The sequence below is a fragment of the Delphinapterus leucas genome, chromosome 18 (assembly GCF_059928025.1).
Source record: "Delphinapterus leucas isolate spDelLeu-1000000601 "Yukka" chromosome 18, BTC_Dleu_Yukka2, whole genome shotgun sequence".
Classification (NCBI taxonomy): domain Eukaryota; kingdom Metazoa; phylum Chordata; class Mammalia; order Artiodactyla; family Monodontidae; genus Delphinapterus; species Delphinapterus leucas.
The window spans coordinates 73,732,217-73,750,578 of NC_143146.1; the positions used below are offsets into that span (position 1 = coordinate 73,732,217).

The following is an 18,362-nucleotide window of genomic DNA, read 5'->3' on the forward strand; positions in this document are numbered from 1 at the left end:
CGGCTTCAAATGACATGCACGTCGCTCCATAATCTGGCTCTGACTCCAAGTTCCAACCTTGTTTGTCGTTACTCTTCTTCATGCTATTCATCTATCACAGCCTAGCTATTTACTCAAATGAAGGAAGCTTAAATAACCGAGAAGTGAAAATATTAAAAGTCTATATACAATAAAAAGTGAACATAAATTAGCCACTTCTATGGCTTTTATCCAGTTAAGGATTCATACAGATATATAGTCACTCTGTTTTCTTTAACGTAAGTATAATACATAGACACATGCCATGATGCCCTGGACCCCCCCACTTCCCTCCCAAAATCAGAGATATTAAAAATATTCTCAAATTTTAAGCAGTGTGAAATAGGCGTCAATAACAACCTTCTACATGCATGTAAAACTCCTGATTTTTTTTTTTTTTGGCCGTGCCACTTGGCTTGCGGGATCTTAGTTCCTGGACCAGGGATCAAACCCATGCCCTTGGCAGTGAAAGGGCAGAGTTCAGTTCCCTGGACCGCCAGGGAATTACCCTAAAACTCCTGATTTAATACATGATTCTTTCTTATGCCAGAAGCATGGTTGGTTTAACTTTTTAACACATATTGGTGTCATAACACATTGACTTATTAATAATTAAGGCATTTTGCATACATAGTATTTTTGTGCAGACAAGAAAAAATTTAATATTATTTGCTATGACAATTTAAAGTCTTAGTGTCTTTTATTTAGTATTTATTTATTTATTTGGCTGCATCGGGTCTTAGTTGTGACACGCAGTATCTTTCAGTGTGGCCCACGGGCTCTTCGTTGTGATGCATGGGCTTCTCTCTAGTTGTGGCATGGGGGCTCCAGAGCGCACAGGCTTAGTTGCCCCGTGGCATGTGGGATCTTAGTTCCCCGACCAGGGATCGAACCCGCGTTCCCTGCATTGGAAGGCGGATTCTTAACCACTGGACCACCAGGGAAGTCCCTTTAAGTGTCTTTTCAGTGTGAGAAAATAGCTGCACACATTTAAGTGTTTTCTTATAAAACACAAGCTTTTTTTAAAAAAAATTAATGATGATTGATCTCAGTTCCTAGTATTAAGTGCTGCATTGTGTTTTATGTCGTATAAATTATATTCTTATGCAATATTCAGGGTTGTATTAAGACCTAGTAATTCTTAAACAACATCAGACAACAGTATTTGTTATACAACACCAGAACACAGTATTTGTGTGCAGTTCTTTTTGTCTTTGACCTTATAGTGTCCAAAGCATTATTTTCCGAAGTTATTTATGTTCGTTCTTTTCTTTCCCACCACCTTCACTCTGGTTATTTGTGATACAATTAACTTCACTTGGTTTGTATTCCATTTTGAGTTCCCCCTATATCCTGGTTGGCTTTAATGATTTACTTTTTTGAGTATGTGCAACATGACTATGGTCCTGAAAGCTAAAGCTATGTACTAAAAGATATACTCAGGGCTTCCCTGGTGGCACAGTGGTTAAGAATCCGCCTGCCAATGCAGGGGACACGGGTTCGAGCCCTGGTCCGGGAAGATCCCACATGCCTGGAAGCAACTAAGCCCGTGTGCCACAACTGCTGAGCCTGTGCTCTAGAACCCGCGAACTACAACTACTGAAGCCCGCTCGCCGAGAGCCTGTGCTCTCCCACAAGAGAAGCCACAGCAATGAGAAGCCCGTGCACCACAAAAAAGAGTAGCCCCCACTCACTGCAACTAGAGAAAGCCCACACGCAGCCAAAAGTAAATAATTAAATAAATTTAAAAAAAAAAGATATACTCAGAGAAGTATCATGCCTTCTTCATGCCTACTACCAAGTTTCCATCCTTTTTCCACCTACCTCCTGAACTTCACCAGTTCCTTTAGAATTTTTGTATTATTCCTGTGTTTCTTGTGCACAAAGGAGCAGATACATGTGTATTTTCTTAATCTCCTTCCTTCTTACACGAGGGGTAGCATACTTGAAAGTAGATACTTTTTGCCCTTAGCTTTCTTCACTTAACAGTCTATCCAGGAAATCACTGCGTATCAGTTCATGGAGTTTGTCTTCATCCTTCTTTATGTCCTCCATTGTGTGGATGGACCATAGTTTATTCAGTCAATCTCCTATGTATGAGCATTTTGGTGGTTTCTAGTATTTTACAACTGTAAATGATGGTGCAATTAATTGCTGGAGATATAGCCCTCAAAATAGGATTGCTGGCTCAGAGGGTGAAGTGCACAGTAGTTCCAGTTCCCCTGCAGAAGGGTTGCACCTGTTTGCATTCCCCCAGCAATGTGTGAGAGTAGCTGTTTCCTCACAGCCTCCCTGACAAAATGTGTTGTCATACTTTAAAATTTGTGCCAATACTTTAAAATTTGTGCCAGTCTGATAGATAAGGGATATCTCAGTGTTGTTTTGAGATTTTCTGATTATGAGTGAGCTTGAACATTTTCTCATATGTTCAAGGGCCATTCTTTATAGCTTTTTTGTGAATTGTCTATTCATTTCTTTTTCCCATTTTTTCTTTTTTCTTTTTTCTTTTCCCCCTTATTGTTTATTTATTTATTTCAGCACCAGGTCTTAGTTGCAGCATGGGGGATCTTCATTGCACCATGCAGGATCTTTAGTTGTGGCATGCGGACTTCTTAGTTGCGGCATGTGGAGTCTAGTTTTCTGACCAGGGATCAAACCCCGGCCCCCTTCATTGGGAGCGTGGAGTCTTATCCACTGGACCATCAGGGAAGTCCCTCTGTTTCCCATTTTTCTACTGTCTTTTGGCTCCTGTGTCCCTCAATGTTAAAAAAAAATTATTTTTTCCTTTTTTTGGCCCGTGTTGTGAGGATTGCAGGATCTTAGTTCCCTGAACAGGGATTGAACCTGGGTCCTGGGCAGTGAGAATGCGGAGTCCTAGCACTGGACTGCCAGGGAATTCCCTAAAAAAATTATTTACATATTAGGGATATTAGTCCTTTATTTCCTTTATCTGTAATACGCATTGCAAATATTTTCTCCTAGCATGTCAGGTTTTTGTTTGTTTTTACTTTTTTTTTAATAACTCAATTTTTAAAAAACTATTTATTGTGGCTGTATTAGGTCTTCGTTGCTGCGCTCGGGCTTTCTCTAGTTGCAGCGAGCAGGGGCTACTCTTCATTATGGTGCACAGGCTTCTCATTGCGGTGGCTTCTCTTGTTGTGGAGCATGGGCTTCAGTACTTGCAGCATATGGGCTCAGTAGTTGTGGCTCGAGGGCTCTAGAGCGCAGGCTCAGTAATTGTGGCGCATGGGCTTAGTTGCTCCGCGGCATGTGGGATCTTCCCGGACCAGGGCTCGAACCCGTGTCCCCTGCATTGGCAGGTGGATTCTTAACCACTGCGCCACCAGGGAAGTCCCTGTTTGACTTTACTTTATGTCCCTCTTTTAAGATCCAGCTCAATGGCTGTACTCCAGTGAAGCATTCCCACCCCCACTATCCCAGCCTGGAAGTCACCTCTCTCTCCTCAGAAGGTTCAGAGCACTTAAATGCACCTTTCAGAGTAGTCAGTATCTGTTTATGGGGCACATCATATTTCACTTTTAGTTATTTCTTCCTATTAGAGTCAAAACTCAAGGACAAGGTCAGTGTCTTTTTTCCCCTAGCCCCATTGCGCCCAGCAGGTGGTCTAGCACTTATCAGATATTGACTAAATAACTCACCAGATACTAACTGAAGAAATGAACAAATAAAATCAGAAATATGGCTTATGGTCAGTAGCAGAAGAGCTACCCTACCCTGCTCTTCACCTGCAGAAGCTTGTGTGTGTGTGTGTGTGTGTGTGTGTGTGTGTGCGTGTGCGTACACACGTGTGGGGGCTACACTATGTGTCGGGGGGTAGGAGGTGAGGGGTCCAACAGCAGAAGTTGCTAGCACACCATCCTCTCAATATATCTCAGTTACTTAAAGCAGGCAAGGGGTGTGATGGTGGCAATGAGCCTATGGGGATGTCTGCCGAGAGCATACTGGGTTGGCCACAAAGTGTGTTTGGGTTTGTCTGTAACATCTTACGGAAAAACCTGAACGAACTTTTTGGCCAACCCAATATTTTAGTTTTTAAGTTCCCTCTAACACAGATACTAATTTACTATTACTATGTAGATGCTTATCTGCATACCAGTAATCACAAAAACATATACCTATGTATTCTTTTTTTGTTTTTATTTTTCTTTGGCCGAGCCACGCGGCTTGTGGAATCTTAGTTCCCTGACCAGGGATCGAACCTGGGCCCCCAGCAGTGAAAACACGGAGTCCTAACCACTGGACACCACGGAGTTCCCTATACCTATGTGCTTTAATTTTATGATTATTATCTGTATATTAGTTTGTGATTGTGAGGGCTGCCATAACAAAGTCTCAGACTGGGTGAGTTAAACCACAGAAATTTATTGTTTCATAGTTCTGGAGGCTAGAAGTCTAAAATCTAGATGTCGTCAGGCTTGGTTCCTTCTGAGGCTGTGAGGGAAGGATCTGTCCCAGGCCTCTCTCCTTGGCTTGTATGGCCATCTTTATGTTCACAGGGTGTTCTCCCCGTGTGCTTGTCTTCTCCAAATTTCCTCTTCTTATAAGGACATCAGTCATAAGATTAGAACCCACCCTAATGGCCTCATTTTGACAGGATCACCTCTGTAAAGGCCCAGTTCTGAATAAGGTCACATTCTGGGGTACTGGGGGTTAGGACTTCAACATATGAATTTGGGGGACTTCCCTGGTTGTCCAATGGTTAGGACTCCGAGCTTCCATTGCAGGGGGCACGGGTTCGATTCCTGGTCAGGGAACTAAGATCCCACATGCCACATGGCACAGCCAAAAAAAAAAAAAAAGAATTTGGGGGGAACACAGTTCAACCCATAACAGTCTATAAAACATTTTCGAAATGCAGCCTAAAATTATCTGTCTTTTCTTTAGAGACTTGTAATTTATAGGCATTTTGGTCAGACGTATGATCCTCAGTGGGTTACGATGTGCTTGGCTGTTGTGTGCCATATGTCAACATGTGTTTATTTGATAAAGGTTCCAGCTAAGAAGAAGATGCATTGAACATGCACTTGTAGTAAATTCACATCCTTTTGTCTATGACATAGGCATCAGAATCCCGGGAAGACCTGGACTGTGCCTTGAGGCCCGAGAGCACAGAGGCAGTCTACGAAGCGGCCACCGTGGAGGTGGACGTGACTGCATCCATCACACTGCAAGTGCTGGTCACCACCCCGGGGAACATTTCCTGTCTCTGGGTCTTTAAACACAGCTCCCTGAATTGCCAGCCACACTTTGATTTACAAAACAGGTAAGCAGGGGCGGGGCAATGTGCAACCGTAAGGATTTTTGGAGGAATAGTTTCTTGCCATACAGAGACTTTCTTGCTTCATTTAGAGTTTCTTTTCCAATCTCTGTACATGTTCACTGTAACTCTTATTTCCAGTGAAAGAAAATAAACTAAAAAATAGCTAAGGCATGGATACATGACCTTTTACAGCGGTCAAAACCCACCCATAGGACAAACAACACAAAACGTGAACCCCAGTGTAAACTGTGGACTTTAGTTAATACCAGTATTGGTTCATCAGTTGTAACGAATACACCACACCTATGCAAGATGTTACTAATAGAAAAGCTGTTTGTGAGGGGTGGGAGTGGGGCGAGTGTGTATGCAGGATCTCTCTGTACTTTCTGCTTAATTTTTTTTTCTCCTTAATTTTTCCATAAACCTAAAATTGCTCTAAAAAATAAAGTCTATTCATTTAAAAACTTATATACAGATGTATAGGTATATTTAGGGCCTAAGAAAGCAGTGATGACTGGCAAAATGTAAAACAAATAGTGAAGAGTATTTGGGATTTTAAAGATGGCTTGTTTTTTAAACTGGATTTTGTCTTAAAGGTAAAAACTTAGGGAGTTTTCATTCCGTTCTGGTTAAAGTAGCAAGGAGCTTTCTAGTTAAAGCAGTGAGAAGCTTCTTTCTGGGAAATCCTTGGGGAAGAACCCTTGGCTTTACCTAGTTTGTTTTACAGTATGATGAGCAGAATTGCAATGATATGTGATATCCACAAAGCATTTTAGTAAGAAATTGATCTGTGTGCGGGGAACGTTGGTCTCACCATCCAGAAAGATATCATGGCCAAGGTTTGTAGATTGACCACCAAGCCTGTATCTAACCCTGCGCTGACTGCTGCCCCTGCTGTCTGAGCCCAGGTGGGGCAGGAAGCAAGGGGCACAGGCCACTGAATTGCCCACTTACTAATTCTAAGGTGCTTTATTCTCTAATTCTTGGGGTGCTCAGGTGCCCCGAAGCTGTAGAAGAGCCACTGTCTTTCTAGGAGCAATGCAGGAAATGGCCCCTCAATGACCCAAAGCGGGTTCCATGCCACCTGACTGAGACACAGGAGAACATCTGTGACTGACTTGTACCAAGTATTCACATTTGTGTCTTTAAGGTCAAACCAATGTTTAAGTAATTTTCAGGACAGTAGCTATAATTCTGAAGTTTGGTTCTAAATCTTAGAGCACATTCATTTTCCTTTCCTCTTTTGAGGCCATGTTACTCACTTCTCTGTTTTGCTTACTTTTCTCTTGGGGTTGAACCAAAGGCAATCTTCTATTAAGAATTTTGGCTTAAAGAAATGTTCTGGTAATCTTATTAAAACCTGATGCCCCAATAGTTCTTGTTAGATTGAGGCCAAAAAAACGCAAAGTAAAAAAGTAGGGTTCTTTTTACTCTGCTAAGAGGTTGCCTTTTTATTCTAGGACAGGCAGCCCAAATCATAGGTCTTATGTGGATGAGTTAACTTAGTACCAAAACATTTTTAGCAACTTCTCCATAGTAAAGAGTTACTGAAATTAAATCTGGGCTTAGACTCATAGCCAGACAGATTGCACACCTAAGCTTTGATAACCGTCTTAGAGTTTTGTATGATATGCCCAAGAGTTCTCACGTGATACCAGGAGAGTGAAGGTTCAGAGAAAGAGAGCACATCCCCAGGGTACCTGCATAACCAGAAAATACATATATTCCTTACTAATTTACTGCCTATATGAACGCAAGCACAAGTACTCTGGAACCATGCTGCTTGGAGCTCTAAATCAGGGCTGTTCCAATATCCTGTCCTTGGTTTGCCTGGGGTCTTGTTCAAACGCAGATGTCGATTCAGTAGGTGTGGACGGGGCCTGAGATTCTGCACAGACTCTCCCAGCTGATGCCAAGTGTTGAGCAGTAACGTCTAAAGGTCAGAAAGTGTCCATTTAAATCCAACACTACTCAACCGACTGCTAGAGCGTATTCTAAGCTCTAAGGAGGACAGATATCACCAAACACACATCAAAGTTGTTTCTTTGAAGAGAATGCCCCTAGCCAAATTTATCTTTACCAAGTATCTGAAAAGTTAGAAATACTCACATTGAGACATCTCTCCTTTGTGATATATCAGTGTAATTACTACCTCATAGGAAAATGCTTTGTGTCTGATTTTGCTTGAATTCTTTCCTCTAGAGGGGGTGGGAGGGGGGCACAAAACGGACTGTTCTTGATGTCAGTGAGTCTTGCTTGTACCGTCATCTGGTTCTGCACGTGGGGCACGGAGGCTGGTGGCCGGGTGGCCGGCAGATACGCCTGTGGAGGGTGGTTTGTCATTGGCAGGAATGGTCCACTACCGCCAAGGAGGGCGTCCCACCAAGTCTATACGTTTTTGGTAGGAGTTTTCCCTCCGAGGGGCTTGGGCAGCATGAGGTGAAGGTGCTCACTCCCAAGGGAGGGACTGGATAAAGGTCAAGGTGAAGCTAACAAGGCCCAGGCTGAGCGCCGGCACAGGACAGGAGCTGCGTTCTCCACCGAGGTGGACCAGAGGCGCCCAGCCACCTTCTGACTCAGTGTGAAATTCGAGGGTTTTTGTTTCACACGTTTTCCAGATTAACCAGTTCTCTTTCTTGTGTTTCAGAGGAGTTGTCTCCATGGTCATTTTGAAAATGACAGAAACCCAGGCTGGAGAATACCTACTTTTTATTCAGAGTGAAGCCACCAATTATACAGTATTGTTTACAGTGAGTATAAGAAGTAAGTGCTGTTTGCTACTCGGTACCCTCAATATTCTAAAGGAGCAGTTAGAACCCAAGAGCTCTTACCGGCTTCCCCAGACACACGAGCCAGGTTTCCCTCAGTACGTAGTTGAATTAATTGAACTCACTTCAACCGCCCCATCACCTGTTGAGATCCTGATGTGACCCACGGATGGTGAGAGTGAATGCTCTTCCGAACCCAGGGCATCCTCTATTTTCCGGCTCCCCGTTTTTTTCAGCCACGGATGGATGACAGGAAAGAAGTGGAAAGCATTTTGACCGTGGAGTCAGAAGACCTGAGTTCTTATTCTGGATCTGATACGACCACCTTGGGCAGGTCACGTAGTCTCTCTGAGCCTCAGTGTTCTGATCTGTAAAATGGGGATACCCATACACACCTCAGGCTTTCAAGAGCTTAGAGCTATCCAACAGAGCGGTCTGAGGTGATGAGAATGTCTGCCTGCTCTGTCCAGTAAGGTAGCCACTGGCCGCATGTGGCTGGTGAACACTTGAAATGTGGCCAGTGTGACCAAAGTTTTCATTTTAATCAATTAAAAATTCCATTTAAATAACCACATGGACCTGGCGGCTCCTGTGTTCATACAAACACCAGATCGCTACGCAAACCATCAGGAACAATGCGGAAGTTCTCACCCAGGGAAGCAGCTGTGCAGTTGGCTGAACCACCATCTGCGTGTCTCCTGGCTTCTCCTTCTTTCCACCCACTTACGCGCAGGCCTGCGATTGTGTGGACTCAGCCCTGTACCCACTGGCTGCTTTACCCCACATGACAAATGGGTACTAGTGGTAGAGGCGTTCACATGGGTCCCGCTGCCTTTAGGGGCCAGGGCAGTGCTCCAGAAACTCTGGGTTTATCCATTTTAAAGCAAGCTCCCAGGCTACGCCTTGGTGTGTCTTGCCAGGCGGAGGCTGTGGTGCACGTGTGTCCAGCCCACAGAGGTGCGGGGCTCAGGGGGAACCACGGCTCCCCTTGGCCGAGGCTGTTCTGCACCCACCATCTCAGGTGAACGGCTTGCTGAGAGGTATGGAAACGGGCACGACAGCCCGAGGCCGAGCGTGGCCAGGTCCACACTCTGGGCCACACTGCACTGGGTCTCGCACTCAGAGCTGCGAACAGAAGAGCACTCGTGGCCGTTTCGATTCCCACAGGTGTCATCTGACCAGGGCTGGGGACAGGGTGTTAGGTTCCAAAGTCAGCCTGTCAGGCAAAAACCCAGCAAAGTCAAAATCGGTCAACATTTGTTTTGAAAAGCCTTTCAGTTACTCTGATATCTATAGGACCAGAGCCCTAGAAGGTCAGAAGTCAAGAGGTACCTCTTGTTTCTCTTTGATTTTGGTCTTTTTCCCTGTCCCCTCCCCAGTCCCCGACCCCCCTCTGTGGGACAGTAAGTCCTCAGGTTGGAAGAGAATAAGAGATTTCTTGCTCTCTCTCTCTCTCTCTCTCTCTCTCTCTTTTTTTTTGTCAAGTGTTTATACTTGAATTTGTATAAAATAAATGGGCATCTGCTCTCTTTATTTAGGGTAACTTCTTTTCACTTAAGATTTACAATGTAAAAATAGTACAACAATCATTCAAGTAAGTTGTAACTGTTTTTAACGTGCTGCTGGGTGGTGGGATTCAAAAAAAATCAGGTGGGGTAGACTTGGCAACAGTCAACGTGAAAAAGAGGAAAGGGTTTAGTGAACCACAAGTTCACTATTAACCAACAGTATGGCATGGTTGCTAAAAAAGGAAATCTGAACCTTGGCAGCGTTCACGAAAATGTAATGTCTGGGTTAAGGAAATTAATGGAAAATTACTCTTTTCGGTTCTACAGTTTTTTCAGATGAATATTGACAAAACAGAGCAACCAGAATAGTGAAGATCTTAGAATTCCTTGAATTAGGAGCAGCTGAGGGAATTAAGAATGTTTAGCAGAGAGAAGGAAATATGTTTGAGGAGAGAAGAAGATTGATTGCAGTGTAACGTAGAGGAAACCCTTCTGGCATGAGTCAGGAAACCTGGGCTAACTAGTTAAAATGCCTTCGATGATAATGATATCCCTTGACCTCCGCATTTGATTTTAAATATTTGAAGGATTTTCATGTGGCAACAAACTTCACTTTAAAAAAAATAAATTGCTCTAGAGGGTAAAATTGGGACCAATGGTCAGCAATTACAGGGAGAGAAAGTAAAAACTACCAGAAAATGGGAAAAGATGTTTGGAAGTCACATAATCAACAGAGGATGAATAGCCATAATAGGTAAAGAACTTCTATAAATCAACAAGAAAAAAACCAGTAGAAAAATTAACAAAAGACATGAGTAGGCGTTTCACTATTGTCAGTAAACATATTAAATTAATAACGGAGACATGCAAATTAGGGCCACAGTGAGATACCATTTTATACCCAGGAGATTGTTGAAAACAAATTGTCATTATGTGTAAAGCAGAAGTGCTCACACTATATGGACCAGCAGTTGCACTCCTAGGTACATGGTAAAGAAACTTACACACCTGCCTCACTAGGAATGCACAGAATGTTCATAGCACTATTGTTGGTGATACAAAATACAGGAAACAACCCAAATGTCCACTGCAAGAAAATGGACTAATAGATTGTGATATATCCACCAATGGAACACAATGTAGTGGTAGCAAAATGAATTAAGCATAGCTACATGCAAAACCATGGATGAATCTTAAAAACATAAACTGAAGTTGTGAAAGACTGCATACTGAGCGATGCCGTATGTTGAAGCTCAAAAACAAACAAAACAAACCAGTATATTGTTTAGGGCCACACATCTATGTGGTGAAATATGTGTAAAAGTATGAGAATGATAAACAGAAAATTCAGGATAAAGTTAACCTAGGCTTGAGAGACAAGGAGAAGCAGGACAAAAGTAGATTCAAAGATGTTTGTTATTATTCTGGTTATTAAGTTGAGCATGGGTCCACGGGTATTCGTTTTTATTATTATGTTTCAAAATTAACTCGTCATATATTCTTTGCTATGTATATACATATATATAAAGTATTAGATACTATTTTAAAACAGAATTTATTATAAGGAGGAAGATTGAAATTTAGCATGGGAAACTTTCTTTGGAAAAAAAAAATGGTTTGTTGAAAATGGGAGGATCGACTCTGGGAGGTCATGAGCTCCTGTTCCTAAGTGGTCCGAGCAGAAGCAGAGAGTTTATATGTGAAGGGAGGGGGAGGGGGAGAAGGGGCGAGGGGAGAGGTGTGAGGGTCCAATGTGAACAGGAGGCTAAGCCAAGCCTCTCAACTCTGTTCCAATTCTACCTCCATCCTACTATATTTCTGCCTAGTTCTCGATAAAATTATGAGAAGAAAGTTGGGTCTTAAACTATATAAGTATGTGTTATAAACTTTATGTTATTTCTACTTTTCTTTTTCCCATGCATATTGATATTTGTGTTTTTACGTGGCTTCACTCCACTAAACATTAGTTGTCTTTGGATTCATGAAATACCCAAAGACATTAGCTACGAGAATAAATGCTAAAGTTAGCATTTCAGCCAGAGTTGAATTTAATATATTGGTGAGGAGGGATATGTTATTATATATATTTGGAGTGGAGCAGAAGACACCGCTACGGCACAAAAGGTTAACTTTTCTTAATGGTGCAGAATTCTTCTTTTGAGGAGGTTGCTAAGACAGTTTTGTTTTTTAATGTTTATAATATGAAACATTTTTAATATTAAAACGTTAACAATTTACGATGCTTTAGATACACTGCTTTACACATTAAGGAGACCTTACTTTAGAAAAATGGAAAATCAGGATGCCCTGGTCTGCATCTCGGAGAGCATTCCAGAACCAACCGTGGAATGGGTGTTCTGCAATTCACAGAGTGACAGGTATGACATGTGGAGAGAGAACTGCTTTTATGACTTTACTTTTTCGGTCTCTTTCTAATATAGTTGACATCGTACTGTCTGTACAATTTATCACCCTGTTAACAGGAAACGTTGGCTTTTTTTTTTTTTTTTTTTTTTGCGGTACGCGGGCCTCTCACTGTTGTGGCCTCTCCCGTTGCGGAGCACAGGCTCCGGACCGGGGCACGAACCCGTGTCCCCTGCATCGGCAGGCAGACTCTCAACCACTGCGCCACCAGGGAAGCCCAGGAAACGTTGGCTTTTTAAAGAATGATTGGTGTGGGCTTCCCAGGGAGGATGGTGGGGGACACCTTAGTGACGAGCCCTTTGGAGCGCCTCGTCTGTCACATCACTGACCTGTAGGACCCTCCCTGGATATCACATGACACGAATAAAAGCCCTTTTAAGTTACACGATTGTCGACTCCCTGAGCATTTGGTTGGGGAAAAAGAAAGGTCCAGCTTTTAGTGTATAATTCCCTAGAAGTAAGAAATTCCCTGTGAATAAATGTTTAATTTGTGACTATGATGTTTACTCTGGAAGAGCGGTTTAATACGATTGTTTAGGGATGTAGAATCTGCCTGGGTTTGAACCCTGCTTTGCTTATACCTGTGTGGCCTTGGGCAAGTTAGTTAACCCCTCCCCGCCTATCAGAAGAATGCGGGTGGGAGCAGTACTTACCTTAATACGGTCGCTCTGATGAGTAAATGAACTGGTACATGTGAAGCACATAGAACAGTGCCTGGCAGTTAGTAAGAACCATATAAATGTTCTCTTCTGTTTTTCATGTGTCATAGCTAAGTGTTCACAAAGTAACGGTTCATGCCATTTGAACCAGTTAAAATTTACCAAACAACTTTTATTGAAAAAGGGAACTAAAGAGAAGGAGAAAAAGTGAAAAATCAGGTTACCAAATAATATGAGCGGATCCCAAATTTTAAACGAACAAGAAAAAGAGATTACCTATAGATATATACGTCACACGTGCACAGAAAAGAAAAAGATTAGAAAGCTACACACAGCAAAATAGTAACCGTTGTTATCTCTTGGTGGTAGGAATATGGGCAATTTAATATTCTTTTCTTTGGGTTTTTCTGGATTTTCCAAAATAAACATAGTTATTGTTGTCTTATAATTAAAAAAAAAAACTCAAGGAGTAATGCGTAAACAAAGACGAGAATACATTTGACTAAAGTGATAAAGAGAAGAAATGTGACTATACACAGAGTCCAATAGCCGTATCTGCTTTGGGAAAGGTGATGGTTAAGGAGGCGGGAGAGGGGAGGTGGTCCCTCAAATCCCGAGATGTGGCTGACACCCCTCAAGTGACACTGCCCTCTCCTCTGTGAGCTCCGGGGACTCTGGGGACATCTGCAACTGTGGCCTCTCTCCCTCTCACTGGTTGTCCTTTTCAGAGCTTCAAAGAAAGCATACCTACACCTTGTTAAGCTGTATTAAAACCTAATCATGCTTTTCCTTTTCTCCATTTTCTCTTTTTTGCCCCCTTTTCTGTCTTTTCTCAGTTCTTCCATTCTTCCTCTCTCTTTAACAACCAAGAGGTCACCAAACACAAAGCCTTTTAAACTGTTTTATTATGTGATTCTCTCTAGATTCTCACTCTATTCTAATTGGGTGAGATGAGGAATTACTAACTAGTTGTGAATTGGTTTGCCTTGTGACCTGCTCCTGTCTTTGCTCTCTTATCAGGCTCTTAAAATCTAGAACCTTCCATTTGGTTCTTCTCCTGAACATTCATTTGTAATTTTAAATCTTTACTGGAGTGTAATTGCTTCACAACACTGTGTTAGTTTCTGTTGTACACCAAAGTGAATCAGCCATATGCGTACACACGTCCCCATATCCCCTCCCTCCTGAACCTCCCTCCCACCCTCCCTATCCCACCCCTCTAGGTCATCACAAAGCACCAAAGTCTGTCACACAGAATGAAGTAGGTCAGAAAGAGAAAAACAAATACCATATGCTAACCCATATATATGGAATCTTAAAAAAAAAAAAATGGTACTGACATTTATTTTTTAATTGCAGCTGTAAAGGAGAAAGTCCAGCTGTCATTACAAAGGAGGCAAGTGTACTCCATGAGTTATTTGGAACAGACATAAGGTGCTGTGCAAGAAATGAGCTGGGCAGGGAATGTACGAAACTCTTCACTATTGGTAAGACCATAGTATCATGTCGTTCTGTTCTCAGTGACTGTTCCTTAGAGATGAGCTGGGACTAATCATCACGCCTTAGGTCCTTACTCAGTTTCAAAAAGTCTATAGCTCCTTGAGGCCATTTCCAGTGTAATATTTAGATTTCTGTGAGTGCTCATTTCTTCATAAGAGCCTTGTCGGTCTCTGAAAGACTCTTATTTTGAGATGGTTGTGAACATTTGAGATACCATCAAAATCTTTGTTCTGCAGAATTTTCAGGATATATTTTGTGATGAGGAAAAAAAAAATCACTATTTTTCTTACCCGGGGTGTTTTCCTCTTCTAGATCTAAACCAAACTCCTCAGACCACACCGCCACAATTATTTCTTAAAGTAGGGGAACCCTTATGGATAAGATGCAAAGCTGTTCATGTAAACCACGGATTCGGGCTCAGCTGGGAATTAGAGAATAAAGCACTGGAAGAGGTGAGAGGATGAGCTTCCATCCCGAAAATGCAGAAAAATGAACCAAGAGTCCAGGTGGAAATCACTCCATTCAAACTCTGTTTTATTAAAATCTAGGGCAGCTACTTTGAGATGAGTACCTATTCCACAAACAGAACTATGATACGGATTCTGTTTGCTTTTGTATCATCAGTGGGAAGAAACGACACTGGCTATTACACTTGCTCCTCTTCAGAGCATCCCAGTAAATCAGCTTTGGTCACCATCCTAGGTAATGCGGGCTGCGCACGTAACCTGTACTCACGTTTTTAGTTGTTTTAGTGTGGAATGTAGGGCCGGTACTGCAAATTCTGCTTTCAGTATACTGTTAGTATCAAAAAGCTGAGAAAGAAACTGAATTAGGGGAGTTTTGTAAGTACAAGCTGCCCCTTCCTTTCCTTTCCTTTCCTTTCCTGGTTAAACCAAGCCCGCCTGAATGCCACTGTCTTTGCAGGTAGCACGTTGTAATGTGACCCTCTGTTTGTGGATTTTTGTCTTCCAGTAGGCTGGAAGTTTCCTAAGGACAGGAATAATCCCTTCTATCCTATACTCCCAGACCTGGCAGAGAACCAGACACAAACTCGACCCTTATTAAGCACTTGTTCTAAGAACTACCTGAGAACTGCCTCTCAAGGGTAGAGAACAATGGCTGAGAGGGTGGGACACGCACTTAGATGCATGGAAGTTTGGGTGGGCTCTGTAGGATCTGACAATAATCACGCTTTACGTAATCTCGGAGTAGGTGGCAGCCTTCGGCCATCATGAAAATGCTAAGAAGTGAAGGGATTCTCTTACTCAACTAATAAGGAAGTGTTCCATAGGGAAACCTTGTGAATATCTCTGGCTAGACTATTCTATTTGTGACCTGAGATTATTGTATGCGGAATGTGTCGCGAGGGGGCCGTTTTGGTTGAGGACAGGGATTGTCAGTGGGCCCCTCTGTGTCCATGGTTGGCCAGGCTGGGGGAAGCCCTTCAAGCCCTTGAACTTGTCAGCAAAATCTATAGGTTTACTTATACATTTCTTTGGGAAGAGTGTCAATTATTTGCCTCTAATGCTGAGAGGAATCAGAAGGTGACATGCTCAGGCTTATCACTGGGGACAGGACTCCTGCGTTTCTTGTTAAACTATCAAATCTGAGTTTTCTTGCATAAAACTGATGAATAAAAATTTATTTATCCTCTCAATATATTTCCTCCATATGAATCTCATTATCTAACTTAAAAATGCATTTTTTTTAACAGAAAAGGGATTTATAAACGCTTCCAAATCAAGTGAAGATTATGAAATTGACCAGTATGAAGAGTTTTGTTTTTCTGTCAGGTTTAAAGCATACCCACAAATCAGATGTACGTGGACCTTCTCTCGAAAAGCATTTCCTTGTGAGCAAAGTGGCCTGGATGACGGGTACAGGTGAGCAAACGCAGCCCGGGACACATCATCACTCTGGTTGCCCTCGAGAAGAGCGGTTTTGTATTATAAGTTTATGTGCTGTGACGTTGACATTGAAGGCGAGAAAGCCAACGGCAGATGTGAGGACACAGTAACAGCGCTTTCATCAGTTCAGGTAGTGTAACCCACCGCACGAACAATGGAAAGGATCATATCAGTCTGAGTCTGGCATTTTCTGAGTCACCAGATTGCTACTTCCCATTTGAGGGTACATGCTATTGGTACACGGAGCCTCTCTCAGCCCGTTTGCAGATGACTGAGGAAGTAAACCCCCTTAAAAACAGGAAAACACTACCTATAGGTGTGTTGATTTAAGTTTTCAAAAATAAATGCAGAAATAGCCCAATGATGAGTGCTGAAGGAAAATCTTATTTTCCTGGGGATTTGTCCAACTGCAGTCAAGTTTCTCTTTGGAAAAAAAAAAAAAAAAAGAAGTCTCTTTTTTTTTTAATGGAAGTATAGTTAATTTACAATGTTGGGTTAGTTTCAGGTGTACAGCACAGTGATTCATTTATACATACATACATACATATATATTCTTTTTCAGATTCTTTTCTATTATAGGTTATTACAGGATACTGAATCCAGTTCCCTGTGCTCTATAATAGGTCCTTGTTGTTTACCTATTTTACATATAGTAGTGTGTCTTTGTTAATCCCAAACCCCTAATTTATCTCTCTCCCCTCCAAAAAAACAGTTCTTCCTTGTATTTCCTATGGCTGTGATACCCCTTATCTCTTAAAACTAATCCTAGGTAACAGGGTTTCAGGATAGACTATGAGCTGAGGGGTACCTGTCATCTCTGCAGCGAGTCAGTGGTCGAGAGTCAATCACTGATGCTCAATAATGGGTCCATAAACCACTGTGAAGGAATCAGCTGAATCACTGAATCAGAGTCAGTGGATTCCTGACTCCCATTCCAAACATGCTGAACTAAAATTGAGGCACAATCCCAGATTCTGCATTTTTCTTTTCTTTTTTTTGGCTGCACCACTTGGCATGCAGGATCTTAGTTCCCCGACCAGGGATTGAACCCACGCCCCCTGCCGTGGAAGCGCGGAGTCTTAACCACTGGACTCAGGGAAGTCCCCCCAGGTTGCACATTGTTAATGAGAACCTCTGGTGATTCCCATCACGGGTCTGGATCTGTGCTGGGCTTACAGCAGCTGGCAGCCACATATGGCTATTGGGAGCTTGAAATGCAGCTGGTCCCAATGGAGATGTTGTGTGGCTGTAACATGCACAGCAGATTTTGAAGCCTTCGTATGACAAACAAAATGTAAAATACCTCAATAATTTTTGTCTTGATTTTATGTTAAAATGACAATATTTTAGATATATTGAGTTAAATAAAATCTATTATTACCATTTACTCCTTTTTACTTTTTAGATAGCTAGTTGGAAACTTTCAAATTACATAAGTGGCTTGTTTGGGTTTTTTTAATAAATTTTATTTATTTATTTATTTATTTATATTTGGCTGCGTTGGGTCTTCGTTGCTGCGCGCGGACTTTCTCTAGTTGCGGCGAGCAGGAGCCACTCTTCGTTGTGGTGCACGGGCTTCTCATTGTGGTGGCTTCCCCTGTTGCGGAGCACGGGCTCTAGGCGTGCGGGCTTCAGTAGTTGTGGCACACGGGCTCAGTAGTTGTGGCTCACGGGCTCTAGAGCGCAGGCTCAGCAGTTGTGGCACGCGGGCTTAGTTGCTCCGCGGCATGTGGGATCTTCCCGGGCCAGGGCTCGAACCCATGTCCCCTGCATTGGCAGGCGGATTCTTAACCACTGCGCCACCAGGGGAGCCCGAAGTGGCTTGTTTATATTCCTATTGGATAGCACGGGTCTAGGTGAAGAGTCAGAGTAAGCTCTTTTCATCTTGATTCTTCCGTTTGTTTCCTGATGACTGCGCTGTTCTATACCCCAAAGTGATTTGTGACTGATCCTTGTTTGCTTTTTTAAGAAGAGCTGTAACACAGGGTTTGCATGGCATCGTCTGCCCTCTCACCCAAACCTCCTAATGTTCGAAGCATTCATTTTTCAAGTAATTAAGAAAGCAACCTTTGGACGGACACATAGTCCCCTAATTCAGGGATTCTCAACAGCAGGCTGTTGACATCCTGGGCCGGGTAATTCTTCATTCTGGGGGTCTCCTATGCATGATAGGATGTTTAGCAACGTCCCTGGTCTCCACCCATTGGATGTCAGTAGCACCACTACCCCAAGTTGTGACAATCAAAAATACCTCCAGACATTGCCAAAGTCCCCTGGTGAGAAAAAAATTGCCTGGG

The 18,362-nt window shown here is 42.6% G+C and overlaps 1 protein-coding gene across 1 annotated transcript in view; it reads left to right on the plus strand.

Moving 5' to 3' along the window:
• The window catches only part of FLT3 (fms related receptor tyrosine kinase 3), a 76,461-nt gene that overhangs the window by 26,629 nt on the left and 31,470 nt on the right, over positions 1-18,362 (plus strand). The window contains exons 3-9 of the mRNA XM_022574542.3: positions 5,100-5,302; positions 7,947-8,062; positions 11,824-11,953; positions 14,018-14,145; positions 14,471-14,610; positions 14,707-14,860; positions 15,873-16,041. Coding sequence (XP_022430250.1) covers positions 5,100-5,302; positions 7,947-8,062; positions 11,824-11,953; positions 14,018-14,145; positions 14,471-14,610; positions 14,707-14,860; positions 15,873-16,041 — 1,040 coding nt within the window. The remainder of the gene's footprint in view (positions 1-5,099; positions 5,303-7,946; positions 8,063-11,823; positions 11,954-14,017; positions 14,146-14,470; positions 14,611-14,706; positions 14,861-15,872; positions 16,042-18,362) is intronic.